This window comes from Entelurus aequoreus, linkage group LG09 (assembly GCF_033978785.1).
Source record: "Entelurus aequoreus isolate RoL-2023_Sb linkage group LG09, RoL_Eaeq_v1.1, whole genome shotgun sequence".
In the NCBI taxonomy this organism is placed as follows: Eukaryota; Metazoa; Chordata; class Actinopteri; order Syngnathiformes; family Syngnathidae; genus Entelurus; species Entelurus aequoreus.
The window spans coordinates 60624826-60643531 of record NC_084739.1 but is presented as its reverse complement, the minus strand read 5'-3'; the positions used below and the strand labels follow the sequence as shown (position 1 = coordinate 60643531).

The window sequence follows — 18706 nt, the reverse complement described above, 5'->3', positions numbered from 1 at the left end:
AGCGCAAGACAAGAACTAAAACACTACACACAGGAAAACAGCAAAAAAGTCCAAATAAGTCAGGGTGTGATGTGACAGGTGGTGACAGTACACCTACTTTGAGATAAGAGCTATAGTGTTGCATGCTTAGTTATGGTTTAAAATCATATCCCACGACTTTTTATTGTCAATATTGAGTTTCATATTTTAATGATTTCTGCTGGTGGTGTGCCTTTGGATTTTTTCAATGAAAAAAATGTGCCTCGGCTCAAAAAAGGTTGAAAAACACTGATTTAATGTATGGATATATGCATTGATGAATGACTGACTGGATGGCTAGATGAATGACTGAATGGATGAATGAACTGAAGGATGAATGTTTGTATGAATGGACAAATGACTAAATAAATGGATGGATGGATGGACCAAATGGAAGAATGAATAGATGGATGGATGAATGAATGAATCATTGGACGAATGGATGATTAATAAATGGATTCAAGAATGGATGAATGAATAGATGGATGGAGGAATGGATTGTTCAATTAATAGAGGAATGAGTGGATGAATAAATAAATTAATGGATGGATGAATACATTAATGGATGATGGATGAATGAATAGGTTGATGAATGGAGTGATGAATTAATGGATGAATAAATGGATGGATAAATGGAATAATTAGTTAATGAATCAATGAATGGATGAATAAATTAATGGATAATGATGAATAAATAGGTGGATGAATGAACTAATGAATGATTAAATGAATGCATGGACAAATGACCAAATGGACGAATGAATGCATGGAAGAATGAACTGATTGGTGATTTAATGTATGGACATATGAATTGATGAATGACTGACTGGATGGCTCGATGAATGACTGAATGGATGAATGAACTGAAGGATGAATGTTTGTATGAATGGACAAATGACTAAATAAATGGATGGATGAATGGACCAAATGGATGAATGAATAGATTGATGGATGACTGAATGAATGATTGGATGATTGATAAATGGATTTAAGAATGAATAGATGGATGGATGAATGGATTACTGAACTAATCGATGAACGAGTGGATGAATAAATAAATTAATGGATGGATGAAGGAATGAATGCATGAATTAATGCATGGCACCACGTGTCCCAAAAATGAAATATTACAGTTTGAAATATATCAGGACTAACAATAAATCAATTACTGAGCTAAAAACCACCCTGTCATGCAAAAAACAACGTCCACTGCAGAGGACGTTGGCTCTCAGAAGGCCATTCAGTCATGAAAAGTCCAAATGTTGTAACGTACACTCCTAAACCGCTGAGTGTGAAAATGTGCCCAAACATGCGCTCGTGGTGTGTTGCTGTTACTTTATAAAGCCCCAAATTCTCACCCAGAGTCAGATTGGCTTGAGTGTAACGGCCCGGCACTCTCGAAAAACGTAACGGCCGTAACTTCCAGGTGTTTTGCCAAATCAGGGCGAAATTCGGCGCACACCTTTTGTCGGACAGACGAGCAGGTGTGTGTAAATTTCGAGCATGATCGGTTGAAAAACATGGCTGCCATTAAGGCTCAACGACTAATTGTCCATTTGTCTAACGATTCCACAACTCTGTATTACAGGCAGATAGCATGTCTCGCACAAAATGACCTCCAGGGGGCGCCACACGTGTCGTCACTTGTGTTGTCGGTCCGCAGACTACTTCCTGGTACTTTCTCGTATCGGCACCTTTATCCAAACGCTCACCAAAACATGTCCGCCCTGTGCGTCGCTACTCTCTGTAGCAACACGAAGACATGCGCACATCGCGAGGGGAAAACCACGCCATGTCTGCCATTTCAGCAGGCACGCCGTGACGTGTTCTGGTGGAGCTCACAGTGGAGGCCGTCGAAGCAAGATGGCGGCTGGCGTGCAGCGGCGATGTCACAGTAGGCGCGGGGGGCACTTTCGCAGTGCAAACGTCTGCGAGGGGACGTCACGTCAGTCCTGCGGCGAGCGTTCGGATCGTCGCTCCCCCTCGTTAAGAGTTTCCAGGCGTGCTTTAGCGAGGGGGAGCGACGATCCGTTTTGATGAAGACCTCTGTGACGGCGTCAGTACAAAGTGAGCAGCGTTAGTGCAGGTGTGCCTAATGTTGTGGCAGCGAAGGCATCACAGTGAAATGTGGAGTCCAGCCATTGGTATGAGCTCCTTATTTAGCAACAACACAATCATTTTTACTCCGCATCTTCATCACTAAAAATGTTTCTTCTCTCCTTTTGTGATGTTATTTTATGTAAATGTTAACTTTACTACACTATAAATATGAACTCCTTGTTCCTTTAAATCAATTATTTTCTGTCACGCCCCCCCAATGGACGGAATTTTTTTCGTCTTTTTCTCGTACTTAATGTACATTTTTTTATCCCTATGTGTTAAGATAGTTATTTACTAACGTTTAATATGCTATTACACCATTGCCTCTCACGCCCCCCCACACACATATCACGGCGCCGCCCCACTATTTGAAAAGCATCGCATTAAACGGGTTGTTTAGACCTTGACAGAATTTTTTCACGCCCCCCCCGGAGTGACTGTATTTATCTATCGATATGTATGTGTCAAGATATACGCTATTGCTTCTCACGCCCCCCCCCACCCCCAGCCTCAAAGTGAATGTTTATCTATCTATCTGTATGTGCCTAGGTATACACTATTACGCTATTGCCTCTCATGCCCCCCCTTAAAGTGAATGTTTATTTATCTATCTCTATGTGTCAAAACATACGCTATTGCCTCTCACACCCCCCTTCAAAGTGAATGTTTACTTATCTATCTCTATGTGTCAAAACATACGCTATTGCCTCTCACGCCCCCCTCCAAAGTGAATGTTTATTTATCTATCTCTATGTGTCAAAACATACGGTACTGCCTCTCACGCCAACCCCCCCCCCCCCCCAAAGTGAATGTTTATTTATCTATATCTATGTGTCAAAGCATACGCTATTGCCTCTCACACCCCCCCTCAAAGTGAATGTTTATTCATCTATCTCTATGTGTCAAAACATACGGTACTGCCTCTCACGCCCCCCTCTCAAAGTGAATGTTTATTTATCTATCAAAGCACTGTATTAAATGGGCTGTTTGGAACTTGACATAATTTTTTCACGCCCCCCCTCCCTGAAGTGAATGTGTATGTATCTATCTATCTGTATGTGTCAAGATATGTGCTACAACCCTATTGCCTCTCACGCCCCCCCCCCTCAAAGTGAATGTTTATTTATCTATCTTCATGTATTAAAACATACGCTATTGCCTCTCACGCCTCCCCTCAAAGTGAATGTTTATGTATCTATCAAAGCACTGTATTAAATGGGCTGTTTGGAACTTGACATAATTTTTTCACGCCCCCCCCTCCCTGAAGTGAATGTGTATGTATCTATCTATCTGTATGTGTCAAGATATGTGCTACAACCCTATTGCCTCTCACGCCCCCACCCCCCTGCCCTCAAAGGGAATGTTTATCTATCTGTATGTGTCAAAATATACACTATTGCCCCTCACGCCCCCCCCCCCCCCCTCCCCCACGCACACACTATCACGGCACCCCTCTTGGGGGGGCCCGCCTCACTATTCAAGAAGCACTGCATTAAACGGGCTGTTTGGAACTTGACATAATTTTTTCACGCCCCCCCCCCTCCCTGAAGTGAATGTGTATGTATCTATCTATCTGTATGTGTCAAGATATGTGCCACTACACTATTGCCTCTCACGCCCCCACCCCCCTGCCCTCAAAGTGAATGTTTATCTATCTGTATGTGTCAAAATATACACTATTGCCTCTCACGCCCCCCCTCCCCCCCCTCCCACACACACACTATCACGGCACCCCCCTGGGGGGGGCCCGCCTCACTATTCAAGAAGCACTGCATTAAACGGGCTGTTTGGACCTTGACATTATTTTTTCACGCCCCCCCCCTCCCTGAAGTGAATGTGTATTTATCTATCTATCTATCTGTATGTGTCGATATGCACTACTACTCTATTGCCTCTCACGCCACCCCACCCTCAAAATGAATGTTCATCTATCTGTATGTGTCAAAACATACGCTATTGCCTCTAACGCCCCCCCGCCTCTGCCCCCACACACACACACTATCACGGCACCCCCCTGGGGGGCCCGCCTCACTTATTAAGAAGCACTGCATTAAACGGGCTGTTTGGACCTTGACATAATTTTTTCACGCCCCCCCCCCTCCCTGAAGTGAATGTGTATTTATCTATCTATCTATCTGTATGTGTCAAGTTATGCGCTACTACACTATTGCCTCTCACGCCCCCCACCCTCAAAATGACTGTTTATCTATCTGTATGTGTCAAAACATACGCTATTGCCTCTCACGGCCCCCGCCCCCACAAACACACTATCACGCCCACTCCTGAAGTGAATGTGTATTACCTATCTATCCGTATGTGTCAAGATACACACTATTGCCTCTCACGCCCCCCCCTTCAAAGTGAATGTTTATTCATCTATATCTCTGTGTGAAAACATACGCTATTGCCTCTCACGGCCCCCGCCCCTCACACACACACTATCACGCCCCCCCTGAAGTGAATGTGTATTATCTATCTATCTGTATGTGTCAAGATATACGCTATTGCCTCTCACGCCCCCTCACACATATCACTATTTAAGAAAGACTGTATTAAATGGGCTGTTTGAAACTTGGCAGAATTTTTCACGCCCCCCCGAAATAAATATTTATCTATTTATCTATTTTATGTGTCAAGATATATGCTAATGCCTCTCACCCCCCAACAGGCTGTTTAGAACTTGCTCACAGTTACATTTTTCTAGAGTACAGTATTTTTTCACGCCCCCCCCTGAAGTGAATGTTTATTTATCAATCTATCTCAGTAAATCTCAAACTAGGGAGCTAACGTTTGCAAACGGTTTATAGCTCAATTAGAACGGGGAATAACTGTGATTTATCTATCACAGTGGTTCTTAAACTGTGTTGGTGGTACTCGGGCTCCATCTAGTGGTACGCCAAATAATCACTTAATTAAATATTCAAACACAGTGTTACTGTTCACACTGTTTGTAATGTTACAACGGCCGAAAACTATAGAATATATTTCTTAAATAAAAACCTCTGCCGTGTTTTTAATGAATACTTGGACCTACAACGCTACTGTACTCTAATGTTGGTCATTTTGGTGGTACTTGGCGTGAAAAAAAGTCTTGAGAACCACCGGCCTATCTGTATGTGTCAAGATATACGCGACATACCACGCCACATTTGTCGGGGGTCACGTGTTGTCATAGTGGTGAGGCGTTTTGCGACATATAAGGCACAACACTGACGGGAAACCAAACTAGCGCCGAGGCCAAAAGGCAGTGTTTCCATGGAGACGTCACCTAACACGTCAAAGTACAAACTCCCCAAAGTACATACGAACTCTGGAAAAACAATATAGTTATGAAATGTTGTCGGGCTTAAAAAGACACTGCTGACAGAGTGCGAGTGTGGTGACGTACGCTGACCACTAGGGGTTCACAGTGTTGAAAAGACGCCACCGCAGCCATCACTACCACCATGTGCACAGCAGAGGAGGTCATACTTGAAGTCTTTGTTTTTGTTTTTTACTGCCCTTTCGGTGCTTTGGTCAGTGTGATGAGCAGAGGGTAGTGGATGTTCTCGTCGTACGCTTCTTTGCCTTCCTGCAGCATCTGGACACAACACAAGAGACGTGCTTTTACTTCAAACATTTGAGGCTGTTTCTTGGCAGGAATCACAGTTTTGCAATGAATGTGGCTTTAACTTAGTCTCACACTTTTAAAATAGGCTGACCAAGTTTAAAGGTTCTTTACATGCAAAACAACTTTTTTACTGACGTTCTTAAAAGTAATATGTGTCCCTGAAGCAGGCCTGGGCAATTATTTTGACTTGGGGGGCCAATTTTAGAGGAAGAAAATGTGTCTGCGGGCCGGTATATCTATTTTTAGGAACACTAATTTCAGGTTCAGACACTGATGACATCTATTAAACAAGACAAGAAGCAAGGAATTAAACAGAGACAGAATTAAATTTGACTCAATTGAGGAGAGACGTCTGGACTCTACTCTTTGCACAGTCTGACCACGCTCTGACGAAAGATGGTACGCCTCCTTTTTTATTTGGACTTTCCCTGATTACATGGCAACAGCTGTTTCTAAGGGACGGGGGTCGTAAACAGGTGCTGTCTTTGGCCACAAAACAGTTCAAAGAAAAGGTCGCCTTGAGGGGAGTCTGGTCCTACTTCCTCTCCGCTTTGTAGTTCTCGGGTCATGATAAAATCTTTCTGTGGATAACAATACATTGAAGAAACAGAACACCTTCATGTTGCTTCCCATCCTACACAGTGGACTTTTACAAGCCTTCTTCTTGGTAGGATCAAAGACAGCTTTTGTATTCTCGCCGGGAACTCAAGGCAACAAAAAGTTTTGTGAAACCTTAGATACAATTATTCTGACAGAACAGTAAAACACTGAGTACTGACAAAATATGAACATCACACCCCCCTCTTCAGAGCGGTAACAGCCAATCAGCAGTGCGCTCGCAGTCCTGGCTTGAGGTGAAGGCTAATTAGCTTTTAGCGTAACGTTAGCTCATTTTGCAGTGTGCGTGTGTGTGGTTGTGTGTGTGTGTGTATGCGTGTGGGTGTGTAGTCTCTCCTATTGCTATTGTACTATTTTTTCAGCTATAAATACATTAATCATTAGAAATGTAGCAGCCTAGTTTTGAATGGCAGGGTCCCTGCTATCACATGTTCATAAAAATATAACATTTACATAATAAAAATCAACTACAGGCTTCCCAAATGCTGTAATAAATTAAGCATGATGAGTTGACTTGAAACTGTTCAATTTTGCACTTTTTATATGTAGAAGAAAAGTTTTGTCATTTTATTTAATCTGAGCAACAAATTGAGGCAGTTTAACGTTGATTAACTTGGGCAGAATTATTATAGTGTTCCCAATGTTAAAAGAATAAAGCAATTGTTTACAAATTTGGTAAATAAATAACCAAAATATGTATATTTTGTTGTTTTCTTACTGTACCGAAAATGAACCGAACCGTGACCTCTGAACCGAGGTACGTACGGAACCGAATTTTTTGTGTACCGTTACACCCCTAATATATATATATATATATATATATATTTATATATATATATATATATATGGTAACACTTTAGTTTGCGGAACATATTCTATGTAACAAAGACTTAATTTAGAGTTATTTGGACACTAGGGGAACATATAAGGGTTAGGGTTACTAATAAGCAATAATTCTGAGGTTATTGAGGGAAGACTCTTAGTTAATGGCATTAATAAGTACTTAATAATGACTAATTAAGAGCCAATGCTACTAATTTGCATGTTAATAAGCAACTAATTAATGGTGAATATGTTCCCCATACTAAAGTGTTACCATATATATATATATATATATATATATATATATATATATATATATATATATATATATATATATATATATATATATATATATATATATATACCCCAGTCTACCCCAGGGCAGCTGTGGCTATGAAAGTAGCTTACCACCACCAGGTGTGAATGAATGATGGGTTTTTAACATGTAAATCGACTTTGGGTACTTAGAAAAGCGCTATATAAATCCCAGGCATTATTATTATTATTATTATTATATATACAGCCCGGCCCCCAAATTTTTTTAACCCAATGCGGCCCCCGAGTCAAAAAGTTTGGGGACCCCTGGACTAACCTAATGACTTTGCAGTAAAAATGTAAGTGTTATGCTAGCCTCGTAGCTAACATAGCTATGCTAGCGTTGCTAATGTTTGCGTCCCACTGTCCTACTCCTTAATGTTACCTCGTTGTACGTGAAATAGAGTGTCCGCCCTGTGATCGGTAGGTCGTGAGTTCAAACCCCGGCCGAGTCATACCAAAGACTATACAAATGGGACCCATTATATGAGGGGCGTTAGGGACATTAGTCAGAATTAATGCTCTCATATAAAAAACGGAAATGTTTTTCTCTCACATACACTACTGAAACACTCTTATACACACTATGTGAGAGCATTTCAGTAGTGTATGTAAGAGGTAATTCTGAATAATGTCCCTAACGGCCCCTCATACCATTACCTCCCTACTTGACACTCAGCATGAAGGGTTGGAATTGGGGGTTAAATCACCAAAAATGATTCCCGGGCGCGGCCCCCGCTGCTGCTCACTGCTCCCCTCACCTCTCAGGGGGTGATCAAGGGCGATGGGTCAAATGCAGAGAATAATTTCGCTGCACCTAGTGCAGGGGTGTCCAAACTTTTTCCACTGAGGGCCGCACACTGAAAAATCAAAGCAAGCGGGGGCCATTTTGATATTTTTTATTTTAAAAACCAATACAATATATGTATAAAACATATACATTTAGGCCTCCACTCAGGCTTGATACCGGGGACTCCAAAGGGTTTAGGTTAAAAAAAATGTTTTTTAAAAGTCATTATTTAGTATTATTATTATTATTATTATTCAAAGTTTAAATATCTAGATCAACATTAGGTATATATGTCAATATAACTTTTTTTTTGTTTTGTTTTTTTGGGGTTTTTTTTTTTAGATTTAAGTTGTATGCCATTTTTGTTAAAGAAAACCCAGTTTTTTATGGAAAAAACACAAAATATGAAATATTTTCCCCCAATAAAATTTTAAAGTGGAACATTTCAGATTATATAATAATTGGAGCTCATAACATAACTCATAACAACATTGATTTTAATTTATTATTATTTTTTGAGCAATGACACTTAAAAAAAAAAAAAAGTCCCACTAAAATGATTGGGGATCCAAAAGGGTCCTGCTCAGTAAAGTGTTAAAAAATAAATCGTAATTTTTTAAAAAACTGTTAACACAATAGTCCCGAGATCAACTTTAGATCTATCCGTCAATTATAACTTGTATTGTTGTTTATTATGTTCCTTGTTTGTTCAATTTAGGCCCTTCTTTAAAAAAAAAACAACAACAGTTTTTTATATGGCAAACACAAAATATGCAACATTTTCCCAAAAGAATACCTCAAAGTGGAATATTTAATGTGACCTAATTGGAGCCTTGAATAGGTCAATAATTCATAATAACATTGTTTTTGATTCATTACTATGTTTTTAAAAAAAGAAACAGCCTGCATGACAGCTTAGTGTTATTAGAGTCAACATAGCAACATTTTATTGTCACCTGTTTACTCTTTTATACTACTTTTAAAAAAAAATTTTTTATTGTATTTTTAGAATGTGCCGTGGGGCCGTTAAAAAATTACCTGCGGGCCGCAAATGGCCCCCGGGCCGCACTTTGGACATCCCTGACCTAGTGTGTGTGTGACAATCATGGGTACTTTATATGGCATCAGAGTTACAGTGCATATGCAAAAGGTGGATAAAGTACACAATAATCTCAGCACCTCGTTAGGGTTAAAGTTACAGACCCACATAAACCAGCGTTACAGGTAATGTCTTCATGCCAATCTGCCGCCTTGTGGCCCCGCCCCTTTGTCCCCCATCGTCCTTAATGCGTGTTATCTCCCCTCCAGGCGCCGGCCGGTGGTTGAACCGGTGACCCCTCCCGATGACAAGAAGGAGAAGGCCCCAAAGGGGTTGACGGGCGTGGAGGGGCAGCTGCCTCCACCACCCCCTGAAAAATAAAAAAGAGCGCTACGTCGAGCCGCCATGTTGAGCGCCATTGAAAAGCTGCCAGGCGTAAGGAAGGAGCAAGGAGGCGATGCGAGGAGGGAAGGAGAATACAAAGAAGGTGAGGGAGGGGCTGAAGAGCTGGCAGAGGTGAAAAGTTTAACAAGCAAAGCTGTTCCTCCTGATCGCAGGCTGCCTAATCAGCTTCATGGGTGGCTGCCTAAATCGGCTCTCAAACCCGACCCCCGCCCCCCCCGCCAGCCACCACCCACACCCTTTTCTCTCGCTTTCATTCCAAGGTGCAAGTCATTTCTTTTAGTGCCACTTTCACCGGCAGCCTCGCTCTTGTGTGCCCCCCCCCCCCCCCCCCCCCCCCGTCTCCGTCAGGGAGGAAGTGGGCCAAGGTGAGGATGGAGCGTGGAAGATTAGGGGAAGGGTGCCAACACAAGTTGTGGTCTGGTTCAGGTGGGGTCACCTCAGTACGCTTTGGCACGGTACACCCTCGTCCAGGCAGGATGGCGATAGCTGTTGCCACGACGTACATAGCGCCAGTGTCGTTAGATTGAACAAAGACGAAGTTGTTTCTTACACTTTGCGTACCAAACTGTTTTAGTCGCTACCCCAAAGGAAAAGTGTCACAATCTGATATGATTAATTTGGTAAAGGTTTACATCTGGTACTGTACCTTATTTCACTACCTGAATTTGAAGGTACATAATAATAATAATAATAGATTTTATTTGTAAAAAAGCACTTTATATTGAGTACACAATCTCAAAGTTATTTCAATATTTGGTACCAGATTTGTTTGGTACTTAGTTTCAGTCCTGATTACTTCAGTATCTCGAAAGTACCAAATTATCTTGGTACACGGTTATTTTGGTACCTGTTTTCTTCAGTGACAGGTTATTTCAATGTTTGGTACCAGATTCATTTGGTACTTAATTTCAGTCCTGATTATTTCAGTATCCCGAATGTACCAGATTATTTTGATACATGGTTATTTTGGTACCTGGTTTCTTCAGTGACAGGTTATTTCAATATTTGGTACCAGATTCGTTTGGTACTTAGTTTCAGTCCTAATTACTTCAGTATCTCGAAAGTACCAGATTATTGTGATACACGGTTATTTCGGTACCTGGTTTCTTCAGTGACAGGTTATTTAGATATTTGGTACCAGATTTGTTTGGTACTTAGTTTCAGTCCTGATTATTTCACTATCTCGAAAGTACCAGATTATTTTGGTACATGGTTATTTCGGTACCTGGTTTCTTCAGTGACAGGTTATTTCAATATTTGGTACCAGATTTGTTTGGTACCTAGTTCCAGTCCTGATTATTTCTGTATTTCGAAAGTACCAGATTATTTTAGGATACGGTTATTTTGGTACCTGTTTTCTTCAGTGACAGGTTATTTCAATATTTGGTACCAGATTCGTTTGGTACTTAATTTCAGTCCTCATTATTTCACTATCTCGAAAGTACCAGATTATTTTGATATATGGTTATTTCGGTACCTGGTTTCTTCAGTGACAGGTTATTTCAATATTTGGTACCAAGTTTATTTGGTACTTAATTTCAGTCCTGATTATTTCAGTATCTCGAAAGTACCAGATTATTTTGGTACCTGTTTTCTTCAGTGACAGGTTATTTCAATATTTGGTACCAGATTCGTTTGGTACTTAATTTCAGTCCTCATTATTTCACTATCTCGAAAGTACCAGATTATTTTGATATATGGTTATTTCGGTACCTGGTTTCTTCAGTGACAGGTTATTTCAATATTTGGTACCAAGTTTATTTGGTACTTAATTTCAGTCCTGATTATTTCAGTATCTCGAAAGTACCAGATTATTTTGGTACACGGTTATTTCGGTACCTGTTTTCTTCAGTGACAGGTTATTTCAATATTTGGTACCAGATTCCATTGGTACTTAATTTCAGTCCTGATTATTTCAGTATCCCGAATGTACCAGATTATTTTGATACATGGTTATTTCGGTACCTGGTTTCTTCAGTGACAGGTTATTTCAATATTTGGTACCAGATTCGTTTGGTACTTAGTTTCAGTCCTAATTACTTCAGTATCTCGAAAGTACCAGATTATTGTGATACACGGTTATTTCGGTACCTGGTTTCTTCAGTGACAGGTTATTTAGATATTTGGTACCAGATTTGTTTGGTACTTAGTTTCAGTCCTGATTATTTCACTATCTCGAAAGTACCAGATTATTTTGGTACATGGTTATTTCGGCACCTGTTTTCTTCAGTGACAGGTTATTTCAATATTTGGTACCAGATTCGTTTGGTACTTAATTTCAGTCCTGATTATTTCAGTATCCCGAATGTACCAGATTATTTTGATACATGGTTATTTCGGTACCTGGTTTCTTCAGTGACAGGTTATTTCAATATTTGGTACCAGATTCGTTTGGTACTTAGTTTCAGTCCTAATTACTTCAGTATCTCGAAAGTACCAGATTATTGTGATACACGGTTATTTCGGTACCTGGTTTCTTCAGTGACAGGTTATTTAGATATTTGGTACCAGATTTGTTTGGTACTTAGTTTTAGTCCTGATTATTTCACTATCTCGAAAGTACCAGATTATTTTGGTACAGGGTTATTTCGGTACCTGGTTTCTTCAGTGACAGGTTATTTCAATATTTGGTACCAGATTTGTTTGGTACCTAGTTCCAGTCCTGATTATTTCTGTATTTCGAAAGTACCAGATTATTTTAGGATACGGTTATTTTGGTACCTGTTTTCTTCAGTGACAGGTTATTTCAATATTTGGTACCAGATTCCATTGGTACTTAATTTCCGTCCCGATTATTTCAGTATCTCGAAAGTACCAGATTATTTTGGTACATGGTTATTTCGGTACCTGGTTTCTTCAGTGACAGGTTATTTCAATATTTGGTACCAGAGTAGTTTGGTACTTAGTTCCAGTCCTGATTATTTCTGTATCTCGAAAGTACTAGATTATTTTGGGATATGGTTATGTTGGTACCTGTTTTCTTCAGTGACAGGTTATTTCAATATTTGGTACCAGATTCGTTTGGTACTTAGTTCCAGTCCTGATTATTTCTGTATCACGAAAGTACCAGATTATTTTGGGATATGGTTATTTTGGTACCTGTTTTCTTCAGTGACAGGTTATTTCAATATTTGGTACCAGATTCGTTTGGTACTTAGTTCCAGTCCTGATTATTTCAGTATCTCAAAAGTACCAGATTTTTTTGGTACATGGTTTTTTCGGTACCTGTTTTCTTCAGTGACAGGTTATTTCAATATTTGGTACCAGATTCGTTTGGGATTTAGTTTCAATCTTAATTATTTCAGTATCTCGAAAGTACCAGATTATTTTGGGTCATGGTTATTTTGGTACCTGTTTTCTTCAGTGACAAGTTATTTCAATATTTGGTAACAGATTGGTTTGGTACTTAATTTCAGTTCTGATTATTTCAGTATCTCGAACAAAACTACTTAAATACCAGATTATTTTGGTACATGGTAATTTGGGTACCTGATTATAGTACCTCGAACCAGGTTATTTTAGTACCAGATTATTTTGGTACCTGATTATTTTAGTGCTTCCAACATGGCTACTTTAGCAAATGATTCTTTTTGTTACATGTTTATGTTGGTACCTGATTATTTCAGTACCTTGAACCAGGCTACTTCAGAACAGGATTATTTTGGTACTTGATTATTTCAGTGCCTTGAACAAGGCTACTTTAAATACTAGTTTATTTTGGTACCTAATTATTTCAGTGCATTGAACAAGGCTACTTTAGTACTGGTCTATTTCGTTACCTGATAATTTCAGCGCTTTGAACTAGGCTAGTTTAGTACCAGATTATTGTGGTACTTAATTATTTCAGTGCCTTGAACCAGGTTATTTTAGTACCAGATTATTTTGGTACTTAATTATTTCAGTGCCTTGAACCAGGTTATTTTAGTACCAGATTATTTTGGTACTTAATTATTTCAGTGCCTTGAACCAGGTTACTTTAGTACCAGATTATTTTGGCACTTAATTATTTCAGTGCCTTGAACAAGGCTACTTTAGAACGAGATTATTTCAATACCTGATTATTTCAGTGCCTTTAACCAGGTTACTTTAGTACAATATTATTTTGGTACTTAATTATTTCAGTGCCTTGAACTAGGTTACTTCAATATATATCTGATTTTGGTACCTGGTCATTTAGGTATCGGGCTATTCTGGAATCCAAATATTTCAGTACCAGATTATTTTGGAACCCAATGAGTTTGGTACCTATTATTATCTAATTAAGTATTTGACCATTTTGGTATATCAAAACAGGTAATTTAACAACCAGATTATTTAGCCTCCACACATTTTGGTATTTAAGTATTTATGTACTACTCTGGTAACGAGTGATAAGGATACAATTTATTTTTGATGATACCTGATTTTTGGTATCAAATTGTTTTTGGTATCTGTTTACTTGAGTAGCAAATTATTTCGAGACACCGAGACTTACAATTTTACCTGTATTACCTGTGTTGTGGTACCTATTACTTTGGAAACCATGTTTTTTTGGCATATTGTTGTTTTAATACTTGTTTTTTTTGAGTAGCAGAATTGTTTTTTTACCTAGTTATTTGAGCACAATAATATTTTGATACAGGTTATTTAAATGTCAGATTATTTTGATACATGGCTGGTTATTTAAATACCATAATATTTTGATGCCTGGTTATTTAAGTACCAGATTGTTTTGATACTTGGTTATTTAAATATCATTTTATTTTGATATCTGGTTATTTGAGTACCAGATTAATTTGATACCTGGTTATTTGGTACCAGACTATTTTGATACTTAAATGTTTAAGTACTAGAATATTTTGATACCTGGTTGTTTGAGTATCAGATTGTTTAGATACTTGGTTATTTTAAATACAAGTTTATTTTGATACTTGGTTATTTAAGTACTACAATATTTTGATATCTGGTTGTTTAAATATCAGTTTATTTTGACTCTTGTTTATTTTAGCAACAGTTCATTTTGATACCTGATTATTTGAATACCATACTATTTTGATACCTATTTATTTGAGCACCATATGATTTTGATACCTGGTGATTTGAGTACCAGATTATTTTGATGCTGGGTTATTTAAATACCATTTTATTTTGATATCTAGTTATTTAAATACCAGATTTGTTGGATACTTGGTTATTTAAGTAACAGATTATTTTGATACCTGATTCTGTAAATACTAGTTTATTTTGATACGTGGTTAGTTAAATACTAGAATTATTTGATACTTGGTTATTTAGATATCATTTTTCTTGGGTACCTGGTTATTTTAGTAACAAATTATTTTGATACCTGGTTATTTGAATAGTATATTATTTTGATACCTGGTTATTTGAGTATTAGATAATTTTGATACATTGTTATTTGAGTATTTTTTATTTATTTTAATATCTGATTATTTGAGTTTTTGATTATTTTGGGACCCATTTATTTTAGTACGAGAGTATTCTAGGACCTGGTTATTTGAGTACTAGGTTATTTTGGTTGTTGGTTATTTTAGTACCAGATTCTTTTGATACCCAATTATTCTAATACTAAATAATTTTGGTAGTTGGTTATTTTAGTACCAGATTCTTTTGATACCCAATTAATCTAGTACTAGATTATTTTTGATAGTTGGTTATTTTAGTACCATATTATTTTGATACTTGGAATTTTGAGTATTAGTATTAGTATTTAGTAATTGGTATTAGTATTAGTATTTAGTACCAGATTATTTTGATACCCAATTAATCTAGTACTAGATTATTTTGGTAGTTTGTTATTTTAGTACCAGGTTATTTTGATACCCAATTAATCTAGTACTAGATTATTTTGTTAGTTGGTTATTTTAGTACCAGATTCTTTTGATACCCTATTAATCTAGTACTAGACTATTTTGGTAGTTGGTTATTTTAGTACCAGATTATTTCGCTACCCAATTAAGATAGTACTAGATTATTTTGGTAGTTGGTTATTTTAGTACCAGATTATTTTGATACCCAATTAATCTAGTACTAGACTATTTTGGTAGTTGGTTATTTTAGTACCAGATTATTGTGATACCCAATTCATCTAGCACTAGATTATTTTGTTAGTTGGTTATTTTAGTACCATATTATTTTGATACTTGGATTTTTCAGTACTAGAATATTTTGGTACCTGGTTATTAAGAGTATCAGATCATTTTCGGATCAAAAAGCACCAAAATTGAGATGTTTTGCTGAAAAGTCAATGAGGATATTCCTATTTTTTCAAGGCACCAAAGCCCCCTAAATGCCCCTCCTGAAAATCACTGTAAGTTTCAAGAATGAATGAAGTATTTTGCCTTCAGGGATAAATAGAAAGAAAGCAAATGTTGGCAGTGGACAGAAGAAAACTTGTGAAATAGTATGCGACAGAGCAAAGGATGCAGGGAGAGGCTTAGGTAAATAAAGAAGTGATGCAAGGAGGAAGTTTGGTGAGCTTGGAGGGAAGACGTGGGTGAGGAAGGCGGCGTTGGACGCAGTGGGGATACTGCTTATGCATGTGCAAAAGACACACATAATGTGTGTGTGTGTGCGTGTGAGAAATTAAAATTCATGACTCTCTTCACAACCATTTGAGTAACAAGATTAAGATGGCGGGTTAGAAAATAGCGCTGGCATTATCAGGCTGCTTGCAGTCCCTCCAGCTGCTTGCCTCTCTATTCCACAACAGTGGGGATAAGAGGATAACGCGCTAGCCCTGTCTGCCTACACACACACACACACACACACACACACACACACACACACACACACACACACACACACACACACACAGCAGTCCCTCCTGTGTGTGAGTGTGGCTTTACAAAACTGCAGAATAGCAAGATAGTTCGCAAAGAATGGAAACACACCATCAGGATATTCAGAATGATGAAGTACAGTAACATCCTTGCTTGACGTTCCGTGGTCACAAATGATCAATATTGCACAAACAGAATCAACTCGTTATTGGCGTGCAGAAGAATACACAGGTGGAAAACTACGCAGTTGTGTGTCGCTACACTGAGGAAGGACAAGGTAATTTAAATTCTCTGAACAAAACTTTTTCTGAACCCTTCTGATGGCGGTGTGTCAAAGAAAAGGAAAGTAAAAAGTGAAATTAGATATCGTAAAAAAAAAAGGAAATGACAAATGGGTTTGTGAGGAGGCGTGGCCGGCAGACCGACAGCGAGGCAGGGCACGCCGGGGCCAACTCGAGGCGGGGCGCGCCGGGATCGACGCCGTAATGAACCTCAGGTGCGTGGATCGCCCGGCTGGGCACAATTGTGTAATCCCCCCTCGGTGTGTAAAAGGACGGCTTCTCGGCTGAGAACGAGGGGAGAGAAGGAGTTGGAGAGCCAGCAACGGATGCAGTGTGGAAGAGAGCGAGAGGCAGACGGAGACGACGAGAGCGGCTGAAAAGCAACCGGAAGAGCGAGCAGTGGGAAGAGGAAGGAGCTGAAAAGCGACCTGACCTGCACTAACGTTTTATTGAAATAATAAAACAAAGTCAAAACTGCTCCAGTCATGTCAGTCCTTGGTGGTCCATGGAACACCGACAGTAAGAGACTGTCACAGGGTTATACTTGTATAGCGCTTTTCTACCTTCAAGGTACTCAAAGCGCTTTGACACTATTTCCACATTCACCCATTCACACACACACTTTCACACACTGATGGCGGGAGCTGCCACGCAAGGCCCTAACCACGACCCATCAGGAGCAAGGGTGAGACTTCCTCCTTCCAATAAGCCTCTCTCTCGCCCTTCTTGCAGGGCCTGGATAACTACGGCAATGAAAGTCGTTTTGTATTAGTTTCATTGAATTATTGTATTTCATCTTTTTACTACTCTACTTTATATGTCTTATGTCACGATCCGCGGTCCGGATCATGTTTTGTATTTTCTGTTAGATATGGACTCCTTTAGTTCCTGTTTGTGCACCTCTGAGTTTGTTTTGGTTGCCATGATTGCTCATGGTGTTCACCTGTCTCTGATTAGTGTTTGCCCGCTCACCTGCTTCCTGAGCACTAATCAGAGGCATTATTTACTATTTAGCATGGACTATGGACAAGGAATACTCACTAACTGTGGCATGAAACAAACAAAACTTAAGTAGACAAGTTGCATGAAACAAACAAAACTTACGTAAGTTTTGTTTGTTTCATGCCACAGTTAGTGAGTATTCCTTGTCCGTAGTCCATGCTAAATAGTAGCATTAGCTTCGAGTGCGACTTGTTTCCATTTTTCATACTCCTTTGATTTTTTTGAGAATTAAATCATGTTTTTACCTCCACGCTTTGTCCGGAGTGGTCCGTCTGCATCCCGGGAGAATGAAAACTGCGAAAACCCCGTCATGACAGAATGACACCAGCCCGACTGACCGGCAAAGGCAGGCTTAAATAATGCCTCTGATTAGTGCTCGGGAAGCAGGTGAGCGGGGCGAACACTAATCAGAGACAGGTGAACACAATGAGCAACCATGGCAACCAAAACAAACTCAGAGGTGCACAAACAGGAACTCAAGGAGTCCAAAACTAACAGAAAATACAAAACATGATCAGGACCACGGATCATGACATCTTATTGGATATGTTTCATGTGATCTGTGTGTAACTTGGTGTTTATTTTAAATATATATGTGGAACATGGAACAAAAACAAAAACATCAAATTATGAAATAAAATAACAAAAGAAGAAATAAACATTTGTATTGTGACATTTTCTAAATAAAACTAGATTTGACGCAAAAGCGAAGGCGCATAGAGAAACAAGCATCCAATGTAATTAGTGTTATGAAAATAACTAGAGATAAATGCTTTAAAATGTGATATCGGAAATTATCGGTATCGGTTTCAAAAAGTAAAATATATGACTTTTTAAAACGCCGCTGTACGGAGTTGTACGCAGACGTAGGGAGAAGTACAGAGCGCCAATAAACCTTAAAGGCACTGCCTTTGCGTGCCGGCC

At 39.0% G+C, this 18706-nt stretch overlaps 1 protein-coding gene across 2 annotated transcripts in view; it reads right to left on the bottom strand.

Annotated features, from left to right (window-relative positions):
* The window catches only part of camkmt (calmodulin-lysine N-methyltransferase), a 483770-nt gene that overhangs the window by 126522 nt on the left and 338542 nt on the right, over window positions 1-18706 (bottom strand). The window contains exon 11 of one of the 2 annotated variants that reach the window (XR_009827287.1): window positions 5507-5698. Coding sequence is in view for 1 of the 2 variants with exons in the window: in XM_062059074.1 (XP_061915058.1) it covers window positions 5612-5698 (87 nt within the window). In the remaining variant the exon portion in view is untranslated. Of the gene's footprint in view, window positions 1-4641; window positions 5699-18706 lie in introns of those variants that run through there. The other variant, XM_062059074.1, reaches the window with a different exon arrangement.